Source organism: Delphinapterus leucas, chromosome 8 (genome assembly GCF_059928025.1).
Source record: "Delphinapterus leucas isolate spDelLeu-1000000601 "Yukka" chromosome 8, BTC_Dleu_Yukka2, whole genome shotgun sequence".
Taxonomy (NCBI): Eukaryota; Metazoa; Chordata; class Mammalia; order Artiodactyla; family Monodontidae; genus Delphinapterus; species Delphinapterus leucas.
Window position 1 is genome coordinate 43,534,020 of NC_143136.1, and position 26,017 is coordinate 43,560,036.

At 42.1% G+C, this 26,017-nt stretch overlaps 1 protein-coding gene across 4 annotated transcripts in view; it reads left to right on the forward strand.

The window, feature by feature from the left end:
• Window positions 1-1,769: 1,769 nt before the first annotated feature.
• STAT1 (signal transducer and activator of transcription 1) overlaps window positions 1,770-26,017 on the forward strand; it is a 43,468-nt gene continuing 19,220 nt past the window's right edge. For 2 of the 4 annotated variants that reach the window (XM_022567268.3, XM_089915975.1), the window contains exons 1-12: window positions 1,770-2,028; window positions 2,244-2,396; window positions 5,018-5,146; window positions 6,118-6,262; window positions 13,815-13,913; window positions 17,061-17,150; window positions 18,118-18,196; window positions 19,297-19,388; window positions 19,578-19,729; window positions 22,024-22,182; window positions 24,185-24,277; window positions 25,869-25,928. In XM_022567268.3, coding sequence (XP_022422976.1) covers window positions 5,019-5,146; window positions 6,118-6,262; window positions 13,815-13,913; window positions 17,061-17,150; window positions 18,118-18,196; window positions 19,297-19,388; window positions 19,578-19,729; window positions 22,024-22,182; window positions 24,185-24,277; window positions 25,869-25,928 — 1,097 coding nt within the window. In that variant the 5' untranslated portion in view covers window positions 1,770-2,028; window positions 2,244-2,396; window position 5,018. Of the gene's footprint in view, window positions 2,029-2,243; window positions 2,397-5,017; window positions 5,147-6,117; window positions 6,263-6,665; window positions 7,128-13,814; window positions 13,914-17,060; window positions 17,151-18,117; window positions 18,197-19,296; window positions 19,389-19,577; window positions 19,730-22,023; window positions 22,183-24,184; window positions 24,278-25,868; window positions 25,929-26,017 lie in introns of those variants that run through there. The other 2 variants (XM_022567269.3, XM_022567270.3) reach the window with 2 other exon arrangements.

Genomic DNA, 26,017 nt, shown 5'->3' on the forward strand with positions numbered 1-26,017 from the left:
TGGGAAATTATTTAGAGCCTTTTCCTACCCAAAGTTGCCTTATTATTCTAGGCTTGATTCAAGTCCCACCTACTTAGAGGAACCAATTGATTTTCTGTGCACGCATTCCAAGACCTAGTCAAGGCTGGCCTCAGAGATGCCTACCTGGGGAAGTGATATTTAAGCTTAGATTTTAGCTAAGACATAAAAGATGAGTTAGCCCGCAAAGAACTTGGGGGAGGGGGACATTGGCTCAAGGGGCTTTCCAGATGGATAACTACTGGTGAGAAGGCCCTGAGTGTGTGGAAAGAGCTTGTCTTATTGGAAGAACAAAAATGCTGAAGTAAGGAAAGAGTGGCACAAGATGGGGTTAAAGAAAGTGATGGGGAAACCAGGGCTTTATGGGTTACATTAAGAAATTTGGATTTTATAAGAAAAGCCATCAGAGGATTTTCAGGTTGGCAAACACATGATCTGCTTTGCAATTAAAAGACAAACAAACCACTCAAACTGCTGTAGGGAATATGGACTAAACGGGAGTTAAGAACTGAAGTGAGGGCTTCCCTGGTGGCGCAGTGGTTGAGAGTCCACCTGCTGATGCAGAGGACACGGGTTCGTGCCTCGGTCCGGGAAGATCCCACATGCCGCGGAGCGGCTGGGCCCGTGAGCCATGGCCGCTGAGCCTGCGCGTCCGGAGCCTGTGCTCCTCAACGGAAGAGGCCACAACAGTGAGAGGCCTGCGTACCGCAAACAAAAAAAAAAGAAAAAAAAGAACTGAAGTGAGGCAGCCATTTGGGGAATCTACTGTGAGGATCCAAATGAGAGAAAAGGAGGGATGGTGTGGGAGATGGCAAGAAGCGATGAGACTTGAGAAATATTTAGGTGGAAGCATCAACAAGGCTTGAGGACTGGTGGGGGTGAGAAGGCAATGTCAAAGGTGGCTCCTAGTTTTCTGGCATGCACCAGTTCTAGAAAAAGGGCAGGTTTCAGGAGAAAGATGATGAGTTGGTTCTGAACACAACTAGTTTTTAGAGCTTACCAGACATCCAAGTGGAGAGTCAAGTGTAGGCTGTACTCGTGGGTGTGGAGCTCAGAGGAGACGTGTGGACAGGGTACCCGTGTAGAAGTTCTACATATCTAGAAGGACATTGAAGCTGTGGATGAGGTCATCACAGGACAGCCTGAGAACTGTAGGTAAAGTAGACCAAGATCCGGACACTGACCACACTTAACATTGAACGGTTTGGTGGCAGAGGAGCAGAGGATGGAGAAAGGATAGCAGGGAGGTAGGAAGAAGCAAGCAAAGTGTGTCGGCATCATGGCCCAGGAAGAAGTGTTAAAGGGTGGAGGTGTCAACTGCGCAGGTTTCTGAGTGGTCAAGTAAGGTGAGGACAGAAAAGCGTCCTCTGGGTTTAGCAACATGGAGGTCAGCTGCTAAGCCGAGCATCTAGAATGACAACGTCTCCACCTGTGTCCTCTGCCTCGAATTCTCAGGTTTGGGGCTGATATAAGGATCTGCAAGTATGGGCCTCTGCAAACACATAACTTCCTTTTAGTTGTTCTCTAAAACATGTGTAAACATAACCCGCAACTTGCAACACAGAGCTGAGCTTCACCTCTTCCAGATGGGGGCCCTCCCCAAATTCTAAGGAAAGACCCAGCGGGTTGGCAGAGCAGTAGCCCTGGGGGGGAGGCGGCGCGCGCTCGGAACAGCCGCGTCTGATTGGCCGAGAGCGGCAGCAACCCGGTGATTGGCGGGAGTGGAAGGAGGCGGAGCGTCTGGCACTACCATTTCTCTCGGTGGTACTTTCGCTTTGCTGCGCTGAGTTTGTGGAGAGACAGAGTCTGTCAGACCCCAGAAAGAGCAGAGGAGACCCGGCGCGCCCGGGAGAGGCAGCACGGCCGCGCCCTCGCCCACCTCTGCCGGATCCGGAGCGGAGAGTGAGTGGGCGTGAGGTTCCGGGTGCCGGGGTGGGACGTTCCTGGACCGCAGTCGTCGGGCCCCAGTTGCCGGATACCCGGCGAGGGCGGGCTTTAAAGTGCTGACAGGTAAATCCGTTATCCGGGAAAGAACGCGTATCCCAGGTGTTGTTTTCGGTGATGGCATGGTTGCCCCAGCCAGTTGTGCTCTGGTAGTAAAAAATGTCCTGTGAAATAGAATCCTGCGCCCCTCCCCCGCCGAAAATACTGCATCTCCCCATTTACCCTCATTTTTCTCTCTTTTCCGCCCCTTCCACCAGAGTCATGTTTTCTTCTCTCCGCAGAAAGTTTTCATTTGCCGTGTGCCACCCCCAGAGAGCTAAGTTATACGCTCGCACCCTGTGCATGCAAACCCAGCAGTCTTGGCATCTGACGTGCTGTGTGTAGCTGCTGCTTGTGTTGAATCCCCAGCCCTTCGCTGGGGCACAAGGTGACAGGTTAGTAAAATGTTCACGGAAACGAATGAATATGTGACTTTGGAACTTAATTATATGTCTGTATTTAAGGATAAAAGAGCTTAATGTGCTCCTGGAATGTAAAAGTGATAATTAGTTCCTGCAGACCCCCAAATTATATAATTAGTCTTTAAAACAAATTCTGACTAGTACCAAAGAGTTTGGGGGAAGAAAAACAGGTGTGTGATTGCGCTTTAAATGTTGTTTGTATAAGTTGGATAGTTTGTTTTTATGGGATAGAAATAAGACTTGAGTCTCCAGCACAATCCAGTTTGCAGTTTAACGCAGGACTCAAACTTGTTGGACCATAATATGGTTTGCCCTTTACTTTCTAATATAATCTGAAATCTACTAGATTTCAATTCAACAGACTACTATTGAGTACATAATATGTGCAGGACACTGTCCACAGCGCAGACGATGTTTAAAGAAAAGACAGTCCCAGCAACTCTGAAGCTTACATGCTGCAGGGGAGACATCATAGAGCTTTTTAAGGAAGACAGGGACTGATGCTCTAATAGAGATACAAAATGCAATGAGGCTCACGTTAATGAAAGCTTAATTGTTTCTGGGTGAGTCTCAGAGAGCTTATGGAAGAAGGGCTATTCGTACCTACCTTTGAATGCTGGTAGAATTTAGAGAGGCAGAATGTGGAAAAGCTGTTTTCAAGGGTGAGTGACAGCTGGAGCAGTGCAGAAAAAAAAGTAGGTAATTTGGTGACTGGGTTGTTTTGTTAATGGATGAAAATAGGGTCAGAGTGGAAATCAGCCTGGTAATGGGCAAACTGTAGCAATTTTGAACTAGAGAATGACGTGGTCAAAACCCATGTGCAGCAGAAGGCCAGATTGGGAAAGAGTGTTGGAGGCAAGGTGGTTGGAGGTCTTGGGACTGGAGAGGAAGAAGTCAGGTGACTGGGGGTTGGTCTTGCCACTCCCTGTGCTGGTAACAAGTTTTGTGAGAAGAGGGAATGGATTCTGGATTTGTTAGCATGGATTTATTGATCGCCTGCTTTGTGCCAGGTGCTGTATCTGTATTAGGTCGTTCAGTCTTAAACAGTCACCCTGTTGAGAGGGAAGTGAGTCACTTGAGGTCACTCACGTAAAAAGAGGTGTTGCAGTCCCCGCTGGTTGACACTCTGGCCAGCATATTTGCTTTAGGCATATCCTTATTAGACACCTAGTAGGGAGGGAGAGCGCCAAAGATTTAGTCTTCCACTCAGGTGAAATAAATTCAAAGTGAAAAATCAAATTGCTACAGCAAGTGTAGCAAAGGTGTGGACTTGGGTCCATTCATACTGGTATTTGTGATGGTGACTAGCTTGGTAGCCTCACCACATCCTTACCTTCCTTTGGAAGGAGATTTGTGGAGTAGACATGACTTCATGCCTGCACAGGTATGCTTGCCAACAAGCATGCATACGCTTTTCCACGCCGTGCTTGAAAATCCAGACCTCTTCCTCAGGGCTGGTAGGACAAGATTCACATATATTTACTCTGAATGTTGTCAGCTGTGCGCTGATGTAAATCCTAATTTACGCTATGGTGAAGAGAGGCTTTTCATTTTCCTAATGGATGTTCAGACTTAAATCAGGTATTTTAATTTTTAATCTTCAGAACTGCTATGTATAAGTTGACTTGCTGTTATCCAAAGAAATAGTATTATTTTATCCTTTCAGATTACATTTAACAATGTTGTTTCAGTCTTTAAAAATTATTACTTAGGTTTAAGAATTTTTGTGCAGACTTATTGTTTGCAGTAGGCAAAGAGGAAAATATATCTCTTTTAAAAGATATATAACCTGGGAATTCCCTGGCGGTCCAATAGCTAGGACTCTTCGATTCCACTGCAGGGTTCACGGTTTTGATCCCAGGTTGGGGAACTAAGATCCTGCATGCCGTGCAGTGTGGCCAAAAAAAAAAAAGAAGATATATATCAAAAATAATTCATTTTAATCACGTGAGTCATAAAATATAAAACACCAATTTAAAATTCTTTGGGTTAAATTACAAATGTTCTATAATTTATAAGAGCAGTTTCAGGGAGAGTTCTTACGATTTGTCCTAAAGCAAATCTAAGTAGTGTTTTCCATTGATTTATTTGATAAAAGTGCAGATTCATTTTAAAGGCATATGAACACCTACTGTATGCCCAGCACTGTTCTGAAGATACAGCAGTGAACAAACCCCCCCACTCCCAAATCCTTCCCTTCATGCAGGGAAAACAGACACTAATGAAAATAAAAAAAATATGTGGTAGGTCAGATGGTGGTAAGTGCGATAGAGAAGAGTACATCAGGGAGGAAGGATAGTGTTTTCCAAGGTGAGAGGTGGTGTCAATTTCAATAAGGTGGCCAGAAGAGGCTTCCCTGAGATGCTGGCATTTGAGCAAAGACCTGAAGATGTGTTTTTTGGAGAAGAAAAAAACTTTGACCCAAAACTCAATTAAAAAACAGGCTTTGAAACATAGGCGCCATTTTAAAAGTATATTTCAAAGACAAACTATGTTTTTAATTAAGCAAGATATTTAGAAGAAGCACAATGCTAGACAGGCTTTCTTTGGAGCTGTGGGCTTCCATTTGTGATCTGTATTCTGTTTCCCTATAGGATGTCCCAGTGGTATGAGCTTCAGCAGCTTGACTCCAAATTCCTGGAGCAGGTTCACCAGCTCTATGATGACAGTTTTCCCATGGAAATCAGACAGTATCTGGCACAGTGGCTAGAAAAGCAAGACTGGTAAGGAAAACTCACTTGACAGAAGAAGGAGTTTTTCTACACTTTTAAAATAACTTGTTGATTAAGTGGCTTGGAACTACGTTGACTGGAAGATGAATCTCATCAGTAGCCATTGGGATTACCTGTTTCAGAAAAGAGTGTTGCCTTGAAAAATGGCATGTGTCTCTACAAAGCTAAATGCATTAGTCATTAATTTTATGTATTTGTCGATTTAATTATACATCCTCCTAAATGCTTTGCACAAGTTAGATAATGCTGACACCAATTATTTCCAAGTTAGGATCCAGGTTATAGAAAGAAGTAAGTTAAAAGTAATAATTAAAGCCAAGTTTTGGTAGAACACTGATTAGAAGTATGAAGAAAGTAAAAAAAAATTAAGGAAATATCTCTTAAAACTGGTATATGTTCTATTTTACAATTTATTGTTTGCTCATTGCAAATATTTCAAATGTTCTGAAAGTATTTGACATAGAAAGTGAAGGCCCCTGTTGATTTTTTGCCTCCAGAGATAATCACCATTAACAGTTTGGTACACAGTCTTGGAGTGCTAGGATTTTTTTTTTTTTTTTTTTTTTTTTTTTTGCGGTACGTGGGCCTCTCACTGTTGTGGCCTCTCCCGTTGCAGAGCACAGGCTCCGGACACGCAGGCTCAGCGGCCATGGCTCACGGGCCCAGCTGCTCCGCGGCATGTGGGATCCTCCCGGACCGGGGCACGAACCCACGTCTCCTGCATTGGCAGGCGGACTCTCAACCACTGCGCCGCCAGGGAAGCCCGAATTTTTCATGCTAATTGTATATAATAAAAATATTGTACAAACTGCTGCTAATAGCAATGGCAGTTTCAAAAGAAGGAAATAAAACCCAAGAAAACACTTTAAATTATTTTTAGTCATTTCAACATGGAAAGCAGTGTTTATTTTGTTGTTTTAAAGTAGCATCTAAACGAAATGTGTAAATTTTGTATCTCCTAGGGAGCATGCCGCCAATGATGTTTCATTTGCTACCATCCGTTTTCACGACCTCCTGTCGCAGCTGGATGATCAATACAGTCGCTTTTCTTTGGAGAATAATTTTTTGTTGCAGCATAACATAAGGAAAAGCAAGCGTAATCTTCAGGTACGACCTGGTTTTTGCGTTTAAGTTGAAATGTTTCCATGTTTACTTAAGAATTTTTTTCATTCAGCAAATACTATTGAGCACACACTCATTGGTATTTAGAAAAGTACAGACACTAAATAAACTACCGTTATGTAGCTAATATTTTATAGCAGAAGTAAAATAAAATAATTCATTTTGTAAACACATAAGGAGTATTCAGGCTGAAGGGTATCACTTAGACGTAAGTAATTCTGAGAGAAATTCAATGCTATGACCTTGTCTTATTAAAAGCCGTTGATTTTTTTTTTTTTTTTTTTTTTTGTGGTATGCGGGCCTCTCACTGTTGTGGCCTCTCCCGTTGCAGAGCACAGGCTCCGGACGCGCAGGCTCAGCGGCCATGGCTCACGGGCCCAGCCGCTCCGCGGCATGTGGGATCTTCCCGGACCGGGGCTCGAACCTGTGTCCCCTGCATTGGCAGGCGGACTCTCAACCACTGTGCCACCAGGGAAGCCCCGTTGATATTTAAATTGAAGAAAAAGTGTTTTAAGAGCAGTGAGCTGTAGTAACATGTTAAAGCTCAAAGGAGCTTTAGTGGTGAGTCCAGTCTAAGTGCTTGGTATACAGATGAAGAGTAAGTCCAGAAAGTGTTGAAAGTTTTGACGTCTCTAAGGCTCAGTAGTGAGGTGGTGAATTGGAGCTGACTCCACCTTGCCATGCTTCTGCTGAAGTTGCCCTCCCTTGAAAGAAAAAGTCAAAGAGAGTTGCACGCAGGAGAGAGTATGCTGCAGAGTTTTGGGAGTTCTTCATAAGTACTCCCAGCATCCCTTAAGCCTGGCTACCATTTTTATTTCGGTATTAATGGAACTTTTCTGTTTTAATGGAGGTGAGTGCTGTCATTTTCTTGTTTTATTTCTCACAACCAAACTGTTCAACTTAGGTAATTAGAAGCTTTTTTTCCCCCTCTGTGAATGTGTATATGATTTTATAATACCAGTGAGTGGGAAAGCCAGATTAACTTTACAGAAATTTGCTCTCCTACAGATTTTGCTTGATAATACCTGTTATAAAGAGGCATGATTGCCAGTATTTTGCAAACTAGCCTTGACAAGAAAACAAAAACTGAGAAGAATATCTTTGTTCTAATTCAAACCAGAGACCAACAGATAAATTAATTGAGGAATATCATGGATAATTTTTGTATCATTTGCATTATCTCAGGATCCTAACAAGATAATTGGGCCCAAGAACAATAAAATTAAAGTATTATAGGAACTACATATGGAAATACTTGTGTTTTTGTTTTTCGGTACACGGGCCTCTCACTGTTGTGGCCTCTCCCGTTGCGGAGCACAGGTTCCGGACCCACAGGCTCAGTGGCCATGGCTCACGGGCCCAGCCACTCCGCGGCATGTGGGATCTTCCCGGACTGGGGCACGAACTCGTGTCCCCTGCATCGGCAGGTGGACTCTCAACCACTGCGCCACCAGGGAAGCCCCACTTGTTTTTTTAATCAAGAAATAATTTAGGTACCTGCGCTTAATTGAATAGTTAAAGCAGCTTTTGTCATGGTTCGTAAAAAGAATATTTTGATTTTATCAAAAATAGCTTATGTAGGGCTTCCCTGGTGGCGCAGTGGTGGAGAGTCCACCTGCCGATGCAGGGGACACGGGTTCATGCCCCGGTCCGGGAAGATCCTACATGCCGTGGAGTGGCTAGGCCCATGAGTCATGGCCGCTGAGCTTGCGCATCCGGAGCCTTTGCTCCGCAACAGGAGAGGCCACAACAGTGAGTCCCGCGTACCGCAAAAAAATAAAAAAAAAATAGCTTATGTAGAACTTAATAAGTTCAGGATGAGCTTTCCTTTTCTTTTTTTTCCTTTAAAGCTGGTATTTATTTTATTGAACTCAGTAAGGACATAAAACTTAAAGACTCCACATTGTCATATATGCAGCTATTTCCTTTCACTACTAAAGATAATTAAAGTATAGTCTCTGCCTTTGGAAATGTACCAACTCACTGCAGAGCATAAAAGTATATAATAAACTAGTACATGTTGGTTAAAGGGGAGATTGCATTCTTTTTTTTTGAATTTTTGAATTTTATTTATTTTTTTATACAGCAGGATCTAATTGGTTATCAGTTTTATACACATCAGTGTATACATGTCAATCCCAATCACCCAGTTCATCACACCACCATCCCCACCCCCCTGCGGCTTTCCCCCCTTGGTGTCCATATGTTTGTTCTCTACATCTGTGTCTCAACTTCTGCCCTGCAAACAGGTTCATCTGTACCATTTTTCTGGGTTCCACATACATGCGTTAATATACGATATTTGTTTTTCTCTTTCTGACTTACTTTACTCTGTATGTCAGTCTCTAGATTCATCCACGTCTCTACAAATGACCCAATTTCGTTTCTTTTTCTGGCTGAGTGATATTCCATTGTATATGTGTACCACATCTTCTTTATCCATTCGTCTGTCAATGGGCATTTAGGTTGCTTTCATGACCTGGCTATTGTAAATAGTGCTGCAGTGAACATTGGGGTGCATGTGTCTTTTTGTAATATGGTTTTCTCTGGGTATATGCCCAGCAGTGGGATTGCTGGATCATATGGTAATTCTATTTTTAGTTTTTTAAGGAACCCCCATACTGTTCTCCATAGTGACTGTATCAATTTACATTCCCACCAACAGTGCAAGAGGGTTCCCTTTTCTCTACACCCTCTGTTGTTTGTAGATATTCTGATGATGCCCATTCTAACTGGTGTGAGGTAATACCTCACTGGAGTTTTGATTTGCATTTCTCTAATAATAAGTGATGTTGAGCAGCTTTTCATGTGCTTCCTGGCCATTTGTATGTCTTCTTTGGAGAAATGTCTATTTAGGTCTTCTGCCCATTTCTGGATTGGGTTGTTTATTTCTTTAATATTGAGCTGCGTGAGCTGTTTATATATTTTGGAGATTAATCCTTTGTCCGTTGATTCGTTTGCAAATATTTTCTCCCATTCTGAGGGTTGTCTTTTCGTCTTGTTTATGGTTTCCTTTGCTGTGCAATAGCTTTTAAGTTTCATTAGGTCCCATTTGTTTATTTTTGTTTTTATTTCCATTACTCTAGGAGGTGAATCAAAAAAGATCTTGCTGTGATTTATGTCAAAGAGTGTTCTTCCTATGTTTTCCTCTAAGAGTTTTATAGTGTCCAGTCTTACATTTAGGTCTTGAATCCATTTTGAGTTTATTTTTGTGTATGGTGTTAGGGAGTGTTATAATTTCATTCTTTTACATGTAACTGTCCAGTTTTCCCATCACCACTTATTGAAGAGACTGTCTTTTCTCCATTGTATATCCTTGCCTCGTTTGTCATAGATTAGTTGACCATAGGTGTGTGGGTTTATCTCTGGGCTTTCTGTCCTGTTCCATTGATCTATATTTCTGTTTTTGTGCCAGTACCATACTGTCTTCATTACTGTAGCTTTGTAGTATAGTCTGAAGTCAGGGAGCCAGATTCCTCCAGCTCCGCTTTTTTCCCTCAAGACTGCTTTAGCTATTCGGGGTCTTTTGTGTCTTCATACAGATTTTAAGATTTTTTTGTTCTAGTTCTGTAAAAAATCCCATTGGTAATTTGATAGGGATTGCATTGTATCTGTAGATTGCTTTGGGTAGTATAGTCATTTTCACAATATTGATTCTTCCAATCCAAGAACATGGAATATCTCTCCATCTGTTTGTATCATCTTTAATTTCTTTCATCAGTATCTTACAGTTTTCTGCATACAGGTCTTTTGTCTCCCTAGGTAGGTTTATTCCTAGGTATTTTATTCTTTTTGCTGCAATGGTAAATGGGAGTGTTTCCTTAATTTCTCCTTCAGATTTTTCATCATTAGTGTATAGGAATGCAAGAGATTTCTGTGCATTAATTTTATATCCTGCAACTTTACCAAATTAATTGATTAGCTCTAGTAGTTTTCTGGTGGCATCTTTACGATTCTCTATGTATAGTATCATGTCATCTGCAAACAGTGACAGTGTTACTTCTTCTTTTCCAATTTCTATTCCTTTTATTTCTTTTTCTTCTCTGATTGCTGTGGCTAGGGCTTCCAAAACTATGTTGAATAATAGTGGTGAGAGTGGACCTCCTTGTCTTGTTCCTGATCTTAGAGGAAATGCTTTCAGTTTTTCACCATTGAGAATGATGTTTGCTGTGTTTTTGTCATATATGGCCTTTATTATGTTGAGGTAGGTTCCCTCTATGCCCACTTTCTGGAGAGTTTTTTTTTTTTTTTTTTTTTTTTTGCGGTACATGGGCCTCTCACTGCTGTGGCCTCTCCCGTTGTGGAGCACAGGCTCTGGATGCACAGGCTCAGCGGCCATGGCTCACGGGCCCAGCCGCTCCGTAGCATGTGGGATATTCCCGGACTGGGGCACGAACCCGTGTCCCCTGCATCGGCAGGCGGGGGGGGGGCTCTCAACCACTGCACCACCAGGGAAGCCCTGGAGAGTTTTTTATCATAAATCAGTGTTGAATTTTGTCAGAAGCTTTTTCTGCATCTATTGAGATGATCATATGGTTTTTATTCTTCAGTTTGTTAATATGGTGTATCACATTGATTGATTTGCATATATTTAAAAATCCTTACATCCCTGGGATAAATCCCACTTGATCATGGTGTATGATCCTTTTACTGTGCTATTGGATTCTGGTTGCTAGTATTTTGTTGAGGATTTTTGCACCTGTATTCATCAGTGATATCGGTCTGTAATTTTCATTTTTGTAGTATCTTTGTCTGGCTTTGGTATCAGGGTGATGGTGGCCTCATAGAATGAGTTTGGGAGTATTCCTTCCTCTGCAGTTTTTTGGAAGAGTTTGAGAAGGATGGGTGTTAGCTCTTGTCTAAATGTTTGGTGGAATTCACCTGTGAAGCCATGGTTCTGGACTTTTGTTTGTTGGAAGATCTTTAATCACAGTTTCAACTTCATTACTTGTGATTGGTCTGTTCATATTTTCTGTTTCTTCTTGGTTCAGTCTTGGAAGCTTATGCCTTTCTAGGAATTTGTCCATTTCTTCCAGATTGTCCATTTTATTGGCATAGAGTTGCTTGTAGTAATCTCTTAGGATGCTTTGTATTTCTGAGGTGTCTATTGTAACTTCTCATTTTTCATTTCTAATTTTATTGATTTGAGTCCTCACCCTCTTTTTCTTGATGAGTCTGGCTAATGGTTTATCAGTTTTGTTTATCTTCTCAAAGAACCAGCTTTTAGTTTTATTGATCTTTGCTATTGTTTTCTTTGTTTCTATTTCATTTATTTCTGCTCTGATCTTAATGATTTCTTTCCTTCTGCTAACTTTGGGTTTTGTTTGTTCTTCTTTCTCTAGTTCCTTTAGGTGTAAGGTTAGATTGTTTATTTGAGATGTTTGTTGTTTCTTGAGGTAGGCTTGTATAGCTATAAACTTACCTCTTAGAACTGCTTTTGCTGCATCCCATAGATTTTGGATCATCATGTTTTCATTGTCATTTGTCTCTAGGTATTTTTTGATTTCCTCTTTGATTTCTTCAGTGATCTCTTGGTTATATAGTAACATACTGTTTAGCCTCCATGTGTTTGTATATTTTACATTTTTTTTCACTGTAATTCATTTCTAATCTCAAAGCGTTGTGGTCAGAGAAGATGCTTGATATGATTTCAGTTTTCTTAAATTTAGTGAGGCTTGATTTGTGACCCAAGATGTGATCTATCCTGGAGAATGTTCCACGCACACTTGAGAACAAACTGTAATCTGCGGTTTTTGGATGGAATGTCCTATAAATATCAATTAAATCTATCTGGTCTGTTGCGTTATTTAAAGTTTCTGTTTCCTTATTTATTTTCATTTTGGATGATCTGTCCATTGGTGTAAGTGAGGTGTTAAAATCCCCCACTATTATTGTGTTACTGTTGATTTCCTCTTTTATAGCTGTTAGCAGTTGCCTTATGTATTGAGGTGCTCCTATGTTGGGTGCATATATATTTATAATTGTTATATCTTCTTCTTGGATTGATCCTTTGATCATTTTGTAGTGTCCTTCCTTGTCTCTTATAACATTCTTTATTTTAAAGTCTATTTTATCTGATATGAGTATTACTACTCCAGCTTTCTTTTGATTTCCATTTGCATGGAATATCTTTTTCCATCCCCTCACTTTCAGTCTTTATGTGTCCCTAGGTCTGAAGTGGGTCTCTTGTAGACAGCATATATATGGGTCTTGTTTTTGTATCCATCCAGTGAGCCTGTGTCTTTTGGTTGGAGCATTTAATCCATTCACATTTAAGGTAATTATCGATATGTATGTTCCTATGACCATTTTCTTAATTGTTTTGGGTGTGTTTTGGTAGGTCCTTTTCTTCTGTTGTGTTTCACACTTAGAGAAGCTCCTTTAGCATTTGTTGTAGAGCTGGTTTGGTGGTGGTGAATTCTCTTAGCTTTTGTTTCTCTGTAAAGCTTTTGATTTCTCCACCGAATCTGAATGAGATCCTTGCTGGGTAGAGTAATCTTGGTTGTAGGTTATTCCCTTTCATCACTTTACATATATCATGCCACTCCCTTCTGGCTTGTAGAGTTTCTGCTGAGAAATCAGCTGTTAACCTTATGGGAGTTCCCTTGTATGTTATTTGTCATTTTTCCCTTGCTGCTTTCAATAATTTTTCTTTGTCTTTAATTTTTGCCAACTTGATTACTATGTGTCTCAGCATGTTTCTCCTTGGGGTTATCCTGTATGGGACTCTCTGCGCTTCCTGGACTTGGGTGGCTATTTCCTTTCCCATGTTAGGGAAGTTTTTGGCTATAATCTCTTCAAATGTTTTCTCTGGTCCTTTCTCTCTCTCTTCTCCTTCTGGGACCCCTATAATGCGAATGTTGTTGCATTTAATGTTGTCCCAGAGGTCTCTTAGGCTGTCTTCATTTCTTTTCATTCTTTTTTCTTTATTCTATTCTGCAGCAGTGAATTCCACCATTCTGTCTTCCAGGTCACTTATGCGTTCTTCTGCCTCAGTTATTCTCCTATTGATTCCTTCTAGTGTAGTTTTCATTTCAGTTATTGTATTGTTCCTCTCTGTTTGTTTGTTCTTTAATTCTTCTAGATCTTTGTTAAACATTTCTTGCATCTTCTCAATCTTTGCCTCCGTTCTTTTTCCGAGGTCCTGGATCATCTTCACTATCATTATTTTGAATTCTTTTTCTGGAAGGTTGCCTATCTCCACTTCATTTAGTTGTTTTTCTGGGGTTTTATCTTGTTCCTTCATCTGGTACATAGCGCTCTGCCTTTTCATCTTGTGTATCTTTCTGTGAATGTGGTTTTTGTTCCACCGGCTGCAGATTTGTAGTTCTTCTTGCTTCTGCTGTCTGCCCTCTGGTGGATGAGGCTATCTAAGAGGCTTGTGTAAGTTTCCTGATGGGAGGGACTGGTGGTGGGCAGAGCTGACTAGGGTGAGGTTTCTTAATGGATATGAACAAACTCATTTCAATGTATAAAACACAATGGTTTAAACATTCTGAAATTTAATTTATTTTTATTCTAACAACCCATTGTCTAGGATAATTTTCAGGAAGACCCAATACAGATGTCTATGATCATCTGTAACTGTCTGAAGGAGGAAAGAAAGATCTTGGAAAATGCCCAGAGATTCAATCAGGTACTTTTTTCCTAATTGAACACAAAGGATAATAAAGAAATAAAAACTCATTCATTCATCCAGCAAGTACTACTGAGACCCTGTTTCAGGGCAGTGGTGACTAGCCCTCTGATTTTATAGCCCCAAGAAGTGGGGGAAAACAGATGTAGAGATTTTGAAAGGACCCCAACCTTATGGAAGTCATCCTAGTGAGGGAGGGAGACAACACAAAACCCAAATCTTTTCAGATAGTGATTGTTGCTATGAAGATAGTAAAGCAGGATACTGTGTGGACAGTAGTGGAGTGTCAGGTTGTTTCTTTAGATCAGGGTCAGGGACACCTCTGGGGTGCTGGGGCAGGAAAGGAAGCAGAAGACAGTGGGCTCTTGCAGCAGACTGAGGGAGCGGAGGGGAAGTGCCTGAGGTAGAGGTGCAGTCAGTGGAGGTGGGAAGAAATGGACAGATTCCGTTATGTTCTGGATGTGGTACCAGTAGGGCTTATACTGAAGGGTCAGATGTGAGAGTGAGAAGGAGCCAAGAGTAGAGGCTGAGTCTGATTTGTGACTTGCGTTTCTTAGAGATACTGTTTACTGAGCTGGGGAAGACAGGGAAGGGACAGGAGTAGGGCTTTTGCAGGGCACAATAGGTTTTGGAGAAGAATGGGTTGATGGGAAAATCAGCAGCTTTGTTTTCAATAGGACCGAGATACCTATTAGATATCTGAGACAACCAAACAGTGAATGAGTCAGAGTTATACTAGTACCAAGGCTTTTTTATCATGACTTTACTAATCCTAATACAGACCGTCCTGGTGATTAGGGTTCAGCAGTTTTTTGAAGTTGCCATGGCATTGATTCATGCCTTTCATTGATGGGGTGGTGGGAGCTACCCAGCAGGCAGACAGCTGTGAAACCACTACGGTATGAGTTACTCTGGCTGAGACCATTCCAGTATGACAGGGAAAAGGCCAGAGTACGCAATGGAATGCGTCCCATGTGCATTTCTCTAACGAATAGCTAACAAAGTGTGCTGTGAGATTGGGAGGTGGGGGGTGGAGAGAGAATTTAAGTAGTGGCACTGAATGCCATTTTCCGTGCACTTTCTGAGCATTTGCCCCAGTCCTCGTGAATCTGCTGCTTCCCTGGTCATTTAGTTCCTGTCTCCCTGTCACGCTGAAAGCACCTTGCTGCACTGAGCACTTAAAGATACATATTATTTGTTCTAAACTCAGACTGGCTAGTTCATCCTGGACCCAGCCTAGTGAGCAAAGGTGTCTGTCAGGAGGAAAAGCTGGCTGCATTGTCTCCTCTGAGAGGGGTGTGCCTTCTTCAGTATGGCATGCACCTGGGAGACTTTCAGCAGGAAATTTTGACTATCCTGTGGGGTTTTCATCTTACCAGCATTATGCAAGGGGCTGCTCCTATATCTCAGATAGACTTGGGAGGACAGTCAAGAGCAGAGATGGGCAGAAGAGTGAACTGTCCACCTTGCTACCTAAGCATTTCTCTCCTCATTTGGCCCGGAGTCAGCACTGGGAGGCACAGGAGGTGATTTCTGCTCTCCCAGGTCAGCCCCATCTCCTGCGGGCGCTTTGGTCTCAAAGGCATGTCAGCTTTTGACCTCCTTTTAAAAATGTGAAGTTCCTGGGGAGAGGTTCATTTTAAGCCTCTCAGAGGACACCTGACTTATCGGTGAACCCCTGGAACGAGGTTAGTGGACTGCCCAGCTGCAAGCAAGAGAAAGAAGACCTTCCTGGGATTTGAGGGAAGGTCCTGGATGTCTGGGGGTATCGAAAAGATGCTGAAAAGGATGACAAAATCGAACACTCATCCCTGATTTTTAAAAATTCAATAAACTAGGAGTTGATGGATACCTCCTTAACCTATTAAAATATACATCTCCTGCTTCTAAAACAGTATCTTACTTCACGGACAAAACATCAGTAAGTCAGAACCACAGCAAGGATGTCCAGTGTTTCCACTGCTGCTTAGCATTTTATTAGTGGTATTGCAGTTGACAAGAGGAAGCCGTTAGAAGCATAAGAATTAAAAACGACATCATAAATATATCGGCTTTCCCTCAGTTAATTCATAATTTTAATGTGATCCCGATAAAAATAACAAATTGTTTTCTGGCTATCAAGGATGAAGACTAACTCTACCCACTGCATCTGGGATGGTATTTGTTATTACTTTATAGGAGCAGATATTCACTGAAGTCCTTAATGGCAGTACTGTTCAATTTTTTAATGTTTTTTAAAAATTAATTTTTATGTAAATATAGTTGATTTACAGTGTGTTAGTTTCAAGTGTTCAAGTGTACAGCAAAGTGATTCAGTTATGTACACACACACACACACACACACACATACTTTTTTAGATTCTTCTCCATTATAGGTTATTACAAGGTATTGAGTATAATTCCCTGTGTTATACATTTAGGTACTTGCTTGTTATCTGTTTTAAATATAGTTATATATGTTAATCCCATACTCCTAATTTACCCCTCCCCCGACCTTTCCCCTTTGGTAACCATAAGTTTGCTTTCTATGTCTGTGAGTCTGTTTCTGTTTTGTAAATAAGCTCATTTGCATCATTATTTTAGATTCTACATACAAGCGATATCATATGATATTTGTCTTTCTCTGTACTGTTCAATTTTGATATACCTCTGCATTATCTGGAATCTTGTCAAAATGGGTTTTCTGATTCAGTAATCAGATTAGGACCTGAAATTCTGCATTTCTAACAAGCTCCCGGGTGGTAAGATGCTGCTTGTCTGGGGACCACACTGTGAATTGCATGGCTTTGAGACAAATGAGTACAGGGCTAATAAGAATAATGTTGTCTACGGAATTTGAGAAACTAAAGTAACTTCCTGTGTGGTCCCATGCAACTGTATGAACTAATGGAAAATTCCAGAAATACTATTTATTTTAGGCATGAACCGAGCCTGGTCTTTCTGTAGGCTTGTTAACAGTTCGCCAGTATTTTCTAGGGCCTTGGGAACTGAGCTTTTCTTGTGCACACTCATGTGGGAGGCCTGCAGGAGGTTTTGGAAGGTCCGGGAGTTAGGTGGGGCACGGGGTAGACTTGACTTTGGAGCATAACCAGTAGGTAAATAGGACAGAGGAAGTAATGGCTGTTAACTGTGTACCTTCCATTACAGGCTCAGGCAGGGAATATTCAGAGCACTGTAATGTTAGACAAACAGCAGGAGCTTGACAGCAGAGTCAGAAATGTGAAGGACAAAGTTATGGTGAGTATTTAGTAAATGTATACGTCTTCTTTGTAACTTTTTGTAGAGGAAAAAAGGTTTCAATTGCTCTAGTGTAAGCATTGTGACTGATTTCAGGCTTTTTAGTAGTTGAGAAGAAAAGTTTCGCTCAAGTTTGAAACCCTAAGTAAACAAATTGGTGAAACCAATGAGCAGATAGACATTTTTGGCCCCTGTTACAACTTGCAAACATTGAGCTTATCTTTTCCTTCCTTGCAAGATTGTGCAGTAACTGTTGACTTTGCCCTATCACCCAGTAAACTAGCTGTTGCTGCTCTAAATAGCCCTTTATGTCTGCTCCTCTCAAATGGGGGTGTGTCTGGGGTTACATAGAGTCCTAGGATAAACATGGTCTTCCTCAAGCACCTGTTTTATTCTAAGACTTGGAAGGGGAACAAAAACATCTCAAACAAGGAAATTCTGATGTATTTCTGATTAGAATAAAATATCCACAATAACTTTAAGATAAAACTTCCCAGATATTTATGGAGGTGGTGCCCTTGGTGGTATGTGTTCACTCCCTTCCACTGTGGGTGCTGTTTGGGGGAAAGGGTGAGGAGTCCAGCCTTGCACTGGGCCCGTATCTGTGGAAACGGCCTTTCTGCTGAGGGGCCAACTCTCCTGTGGGCCTCTGGGTCACACCAGCGCGGCCTTGACTTTGTGCTTCAGACGGCATGTTGCCAGACTCCGGGTCTACTTCATTAAAGTAGACATCAAGTGGCCCAGTCCAGAAATAGCTATATATTTTCTTTCATAAAAAGGTTATTATATACTAGCTAAGGAGATATAAATTATTTCATACGTGTGATTAGAATTTTGCAAGTCTAATCCATCTTTGAGGGAGCAGGATTGCATCCATGGTTTTCTGGGTCCTATAGTACCAGTAATCTGTCTCCTAAAGTCTTTGTCCTAAGTATGGTGGAAAACTTGTTTCTGTCTTTACTTGTAGTGTATAGAGCATGAAATCAAGACCCTAGAAGATTTACAGGATGAATATGACTTTAAATGTAAAACCTTGCAGAACAGAGGTAAGAGTTAACATTTAAAGCAGTGTCCATTGCCTGTAATTTTTTCTACCTACACTAGATAACAAAGGCAGATACTCCTTCATATTTACCAAACATTTTAAGACTCTGAATTGCTAGTCTTGGCTTCTTGGTGACCCAGGCCAGGGTTTTTCAACCTCAGTACTATTGACATTTTGGGCCCGATAACTGTTTTGGGGGTTGTCCTGTGCATTGTAGGATGTTTAGCAGCATCCCTGACTTCTGCCCACCAGGTGACAGTAGAACTATCCCCAGTGGTGGTCCCCAGTGGTGACAACCAAAACTGTCTCCAAACATTGCCAAGTGATCCCTGGGGGGCAAAATCGCCCCCAGTTAATACATACTGGTTACGTGCTATTCACTTTACTTACTGTGCCTAGCCCACTGAGGGACATAGACGGATATGTGTGTGGAGTTCCCCTGCCCTAATAACTGAAGTTCCTCCAAATATTCCAGCTCCATTTGTATACTCCACAGGTGAAGTTCAGCATTTTTCACATGTTTTAAAGCAGTTTCGCTCGGATTTTGTTGTTGTTGCTCGTTTTTAATGATGACAGGGCGTCCACTGAAAATAATCCAGAAGTGTGCATTGTGTAGAACAAGCAGGGTGCTGCTGGAACCCTAGCAATCATTTGGAGGATACCATGGTAAAATGGAGAGATTATTAGTAAGAATTTGAATAAAAGTATGAGAGAAAGAAACCTCAATTACAATTTCCTAATTGTCTGCTTCTTTTTAAAGCCACAGAGATGCTTTGTATCAATTATTTTTTAACTGAGGTTGTGAATTTTGTCACTTATATTCATTTAGGTAATATTCTGACAGTGCCTTAAGAACCAGACAGTACTGTTTCCCATTTATGTGAGTCATTGTAAACAAGGACTTTGTTTCAGTGTATCCGGTTTTTGTACTTAGGCCATTTTTACCGTTTTGTTCAACAATGATTGAAGAAAAACCAAGCTTTGGCATATCTCCAGATAGCGTTTGGATCATATTTTTCCTAAATGGATGTAAATCTTGGCTTCAGTTGGTTTTGTCTTCTTTTATATTTATATTTATCTGCTGTCTCTCCCAATTCACAGAACATGAAACCAATGGTGTGGCAAAGAATGATCAGAAACAGGAACAGATGTTACTCCAGAAGATGTATTTAATGCTTGACAATAAGAGAAAGGTAGTGATTCACTTTCTGGAATAACATGTCGCTTTTGTCACAGACTGTAAATAATGGACTTGAAGTTTGGAATAGAGGCAAAATTATTTTTATAACCATTTCACTTAGAGCAACCCAGTTGAGATGAAAGAATAAAATTCAGTGATTAAAGATGAGTTTATTTCGCTTTGTCTCTTTCTCTCCCTTTAGGAAGTAGTTCACAAAATAATAGAGTTGTTGAATGCCACTGAACTTACCCAGAAGGCCCTGATTAATGATGAACTTGTGGAATGGAAGCGGAGACAGCAGAGTGCCTGTATCGGGGGACCCCCCAATGCTTGTCTTGATCAGCTGCAGAACTGGTAAGGTTCTCTGAAGCAGAACATTGGCAGCTGACTGGCTAACCATATAAACTCGTAAAGTGCACGTTCCAGCTGTGTTAGTTGAATGGACTCTGTCAAACCTTTGGTTTAGAGTTTGATGTAGTCCAACTGCTTCTTGCCCTGGAAACACTTGAAAAGCACAGTGTTAATCACATCTGTGGCCACGTTCAGCCACATTCTGCATGGTTTGGAGGACTCCTCTCCCTGCTGTATGTGTACCGTGGGACATGTCATTTGTGCCAACATACCAGTGACATGGTCATCACACAACACAGTTAACAACTTGAGTCCCAAGGTTTTAAAAACAAAAGGGCATTTTACAGGCTTACGTGAAATAGTAGTTTGTGGGCCATACATTTCAGTCATCCGTCTAGTAAATACTTATGAAATGCTGTATGCCAGGCACTGGGCTAGGACCTGGGACACAAGGTGAATGATTCTTGGTCGTTGCCAGTAAGGAGCTCTCAGTGTGGAGGCGGGAGATGGGCGTGGTAATAACTGTTCAGTGAAAGGTTGCCAGGGCTCCAACGGAGACCGTCCAGAGTTCATGGAGGATGAAGGAAGGAGTCACCAGGAAAGATTAATGAGACAAAGTGGTCTTGCACGGATTCGAGAGTGAATAGGAAAACTTCATGTAGACCAGGAAGGAGAAGAGTGTGGACGGGGCAGAGGGGAGGGGAGGCTGGCATGAGCTGGGGCCCGCAGTTCTCATGTTGGATGGCTAGAGAGTCGGGTGCCAGAGATGGAAGGAAGAAAGTGGAGCTGGCAAGAGGCTGGAGCCTGGTCACAGAGGTTCCCATACTGTGCTGGGAACTCCGGGATTTTACCCAGTGGATACTGGTGAGCCGGGCAGGCCTTTTATTTAAGTGGAGGTTCATTTCTCTGATTTTTTATTTAGGTCACTCTGGCTGAAGCCTGAGGATAGAATAGAGACAGAAAGGCCAGTTGGTCTGCTCTGAGTTTATTAGCGTAGTCCAGGGGAGGGCTGACAGAACTGAGCAGAGGGGATGGAAGCGGTAGAATCAGTGGGTAGGAGCGGGGGGTGGCCTGGAACAGTTCTGAAGGGCCCAAGGACCAGAGATCTCATGAGATTACTTTCTGGATTGCTATTTTTAAAAATTCACAATAGTCAGCCATTTATTTTTATTCTGTGAGTTGCCATTCCATATCCCAGTTTTCTGTGGATAGGAATGGAGCTCCCCAGCCCAGTGTGTCCCCGTGAGCCTTGTGAGATGCTGACCTCCAAGCCCCCCAGGTGCCCAGCGAGGCCCCCCGCTGTCCGGGGCCCCCATGGTCACCTTAGGCCACAAGGAGCCTCCTGCAGAGATGTGAATACCCCTCAGTACCCCCAGCTGTGTGGTACAAGGATTGTCGGCATTTTCCTGTGTGTCGTGGCCTGAACAGGGTTGGGAATCACCGGGTTAGAATCCCTCTGGAACTCACCCACCCACCGTTATCCTGCCTCTCCTTTCATGGCCATGGGCTGTGCTCCTGGTGCTTCGAACTGGATTCAAGGAATGGAAACACCGAGTGAAGGAGATGTTTTTCACTGGGGAATAGATGTTCTTCTGTCATTCCTCCAGGCCAGTAAAATGAACTTCCACAGCCTGACTTGGCTCGGAGGCTGCATCGCCTTTGGTGGTTTCCTGTCAGGACGGAGGAACCTGAAAGCAGTCACTAGGTTTTCTCCTTAGTTTATGCATATATTTTGAGTGTCTAGGTTGCGCACATTGCCTTCTCCTTTCAGTTCAGTGACACAGTAACCTCTGTTCCCTCGTCTCCTCCTAACCCGGCCTGCATCCCCTCTTGGCCTTGCTTCCTCAGCGTCCAGGCTGCTCTCTTGCTCCTCTCTGCACAGTGTCACTGCCCTGATAGAAAGAGCTGCAGGGGCCCCTCACTGCTCCACACATCACTGCCCACAGCATCTGCCTTGTCGTGTCCCCTGCCTCTGTCCCCCCTGCACCTTTGCCCTGTCCCTTTAGGTCCCAATTATCTCACAGCTCAATTGAAGTCACAGATTCCCTAGCAGCCTCCACCCCTACCCATCTCTCCTTAGGGCCATCTCAGTGGGACGCAGTTTTTTAATCTGGGCTGTAATCATTCATGCATATTAGTTTTTTCACACAAATCAGGTTTGTTCTGTTTCTCCTTGCACTTCAGAGCTGGGCAGATAACGTCGTGTGTTGTCTGTAAAAAGTACTTGTTAGTTTCCGTGATTCTGTTTAATCCAGGCTGCTTTCTGATGGAGACCCCTGTGGCTTGTACCTTCCCAGGTTCACCATAGTGGCGGAGAGTCTGCAGCAGGTTCGTCAGCAGCTTAAAAAGCTTGAGGAGTTGGAACAGAAATATACCTATGAACATGACCCTATCACAAAAAACAAACAAGCGTTATGGGACCGCACCTTCAGCCTCTTCCAGCAGCTCATTCAGAGGTAACTTGAGGGAGATGTTTTTGCACTTTTTGCAATTATTTTACCCAGAGGAAAATTTTTCTGGTAATTCAGATAATTTAGAAGGGTTTAATAGGTTATGTAAAATTTTTTATGGCTTCCCCGAATCAGGTCTTCCCGAATTCCTTGCTTATGTCGTTGGCCTGTCATTCCTGTGACCGTTTAGACTGGTTACCAGTCTCCTTCCCCATGGCCAGTCTGTGATGAGACCTGTCTAGTCTAACCTGATGATATTTGTCCTCTCTTTCCTCTTCCATGGTCTCATCACATTTCAAGCTCTCAAATCCTCTCTATTGAACTGTTGCGTGGTAGCCTCCCACATGGTCCCTCCCAAGCCCCTTCCTCCCTGTCCCTGTGACCCTGCGCTCTCCCAGAACACAGTTCAATCAGGTTTTTTGCCACCTGCTGATCTCAGGGGAGCCCCGCATCCGGTCACCCAAGCCGCACCTGCACAGCCTGGCCCTCACTAGCCACTCCAGAATTAGCTTCTATACATGCCCCATTTCCAGGCAGACTTGACTTCGTGCCTACCCTGGATATTTGCTTCTCCGTTCCTCTCCCAACAGTATTTTCTCTGCCTCAGAGCTTTCTTCTCTTGTACCTCATTTCGAAACTGCATCCTGAACGTTTCACCTTATATCTCATCATGAAATCTTCCCAGAGTTCCCGGGCAGATGTTGTCTCCCTTCCTGATCTGCATAGTTTATTCTTCATTTTTCTCCCGTTCTGGATTTTATTATATCATTGTCTGTGTATTTCTGTTTTCTTTGTTGTAAATTGAAAGGTCCTAGTAGACAGAGATGTGCCTTTGTCATCTTCTTCCCCCACCAGGGCCTTACATAGTACCTTGCCCATGGGTAGGTGTTTCAGATATGCTTAGTAGGTAAACAAATGGCACTAAGTAGAATTCATATTGCAAATTTTTTCTTTTTTTTTTTTGTGGTACGCGGGCCTCTCACTGTTGTGGCCTCTCCCATTGTGGAGCACAGGCTCCGGACGCGCAGGCTCAGCGGCCATGGCTCACAGGCCCAGCCGCTCCGCGGCATGTGGGATCTTCCCGGACTGGGGCACGAACCCGTGTCCCCTGCATCGGCAGGCGGACTCTCAACACTGCGCCACCAGGGAAGTCCCATGTTGCAATTTTTTAAAATGCTAATGTAATAAAAATGTCTTTGGTTCCCTGTGGCTAATGTCCAAACAGGAATGCCTAGATGTTGGATTTTGAAATAATCGAGGACATTTACTTGGGTTTTAGAATGCAAATTTCATTATTTTTTTAAATTAAATTTAATGTTTGGAAATGTTTATTAGATAATAAATATTACTAAACAATTTTAAAATCAATTTTCCAAAGGATGTTAAAATGTCAGTTTCAAATTATGGTGGTAAGCAATATGGTACATGGTTCACTTTCAACTGTAGTAAAATTTATTTTTATCTTGTTTTTATTTTTTTACTTATTTATTTTTGGCCACGCCACGAGGCATGTGGAATCTTAGCTCGCTGACCAGGGATTGAACCCATGCCCCCTGCAGTGGAAGCACGGAGTCCTAACCACTGGACCACCAGGGACTTCCCTATTTTCATTTTTAAATTGAGATGTTATTGACATATAACCTTGTATTAGTTTCAGATGTACAACATAATGATTTGGTATTTGTATATATTGTGAAATGATCACCACACTAAGTCTAATTAGCAAATTTGATTCTTAAATTTGTAAATGAACAGAATCCCATTCAGAGTTTTCATTGTTGAAGAGTATCACAGTTCACTGCAGTTACTATGATTTTGTTGAGTGCAATAGATTTGGGGATTTCTTTACTGACTAGAAAACCTCACTTTATTCATCCAATTTGTTAGAATCTTTCAAACTTTTTTTTAGCTTGTGCCCTCTAACCCCCTCTCCTCTTTAGGGAAAATAACCTTTTACTGCCTCAGCATTAATGGAAATGCTAATTTACCCTTTGCTGGGAATTTACAGCTCATTTGTGGTGGAAAGACAGCCCTGCATGCCAACTCATCCTCAGAGGCCATTGGTCCTGAAGACTGGAGTACAATTCACTGTGAAGTTGAGGTAATAAAGAAAAGGCCCTGCACCTCCTATCACAAAGTTTGCACCCCAGCTTCCTTTCACAACACTGTTATATATGGTGCTTTAGAGGAAGTAATTTTGCAGTAGGCATTTTAATATGAATTCTTATTTAGAATATCTAAGAGTCTTTTCTATTCAGACTAGCATTTTAATATGAATTCTTATTTAGAATATCTAAGAGTCTTGCCTTTTCTATTCAGACTAGAAATATAAGAGATATGTGTGTATACACACACACACACACACACACACACCTGATTTTTTTCCAGTTATAGGTGTAATGAATGTTTACTGTAAATAGGAATTCAAAATTGCAGAACTGCATATAGTAGAGAGTAGAAGTTCCCAGCAGCCTCATCCCCTCTTGAGCATAAACTCATAACCTGAGCTTTACATTCCCCCCAAAATGTATGCAGTGTGTGTGAATGTGGACTTATGACAGGTACATTTTTCTGCTGAGTGTGTTCAGAGCTTTCCTCAGATTTCTCAAAGTTGTATGTGATCTAAATATCTGTAGACCACCATGGTAAACAGCCTGGTGTCAGTCCTCCCAGAATTTTGCCCATGTCTACATAAATATATAAATAAATACAATGTACTTATACATATTTTTTTCATGCATAGACACACAAATGTATATGACATACAGTGTTTCATTTTTAGAAACGAGGGTTCTGCTGTCTGTTTTTGGGCAGCCTGTTTTTCTCCTTCATAATAAGTTATGGAAGTGTTTCCATGTTAGAACGTACAGCTTTTACAGCTTTACTTTCTTCCGTTGCACGGCTGCATTCATTTAGCTCTTCCTCCGCTGGTGAGCAGCTGGACTCAGAAGAGCTGCACTTGGCGTCAGAGTTGGCCCTCGTCCTTTTTTCCAGGGTGCTGCTGAGTTAGGTCCACAAGTGCTGCCTGTTGGCTGCCAGTGAACAGCAGCACGCTTTAGCACCCGTGAGGTCCCAGAACTCACAGCTGGCAGGAGGAGAAATCTAATCCCATGATCTGCTTCACTAAAGGGAGCCAACCAGTGAGGGGCTCCTTCCCCAGCTCTCCAGCTCATCAGAGCAGAGCACACCTGAGTCTCAGCCCACGGCTCCTTCCATCTCTCCACACTGCCCTGGGGTGATCATAGATGTGACCTTCACTTTCCTGATTATGGGTGATAGTTTTTATTTTCTCCCAGCAGAATAAGCATTAGATACAAGTTTTAGTGAAGGGCAGTGTTTGCTATTTTTAGCCCCAAATAGAAATTTTGATAAAACTCAGCATTGGCGAGGCGATACAGGGAAGCAGCTAACCTCACTGATGTTTGGTGGGAATATAAAATCAGTGCTGCTCTGTGTCAGAATTTAATGTTACAGTTTTGTCCCAGCAGTTTCACAGCTAGGAATTTATCCTACAAATACACTTCAAAAACATCCAAGTAGACATACAAGGATGTCACTTCCATTGTTTGTAATAACCAAAAACTGCATGAGGTGGGTGGGGGTTATTGAAATGTTCATCAGTAGGGAATTGGCATGATAAATAAATGGTAACAGATAATTTTTAAAAGTAATTATGACTTTTTTCTTTTCAGATTGTTGGTGAAATTGCAAGAGCTGAATTATAACTTGAAAGTCAAAGTCTTATTTGATAAGTAAGATATCTTTAATATTATCTAAGATACATGCACTGTTGAAATTGCTGGTTTTGTTAACTAAGCATAGACTTTTGCACTGGGGCTGT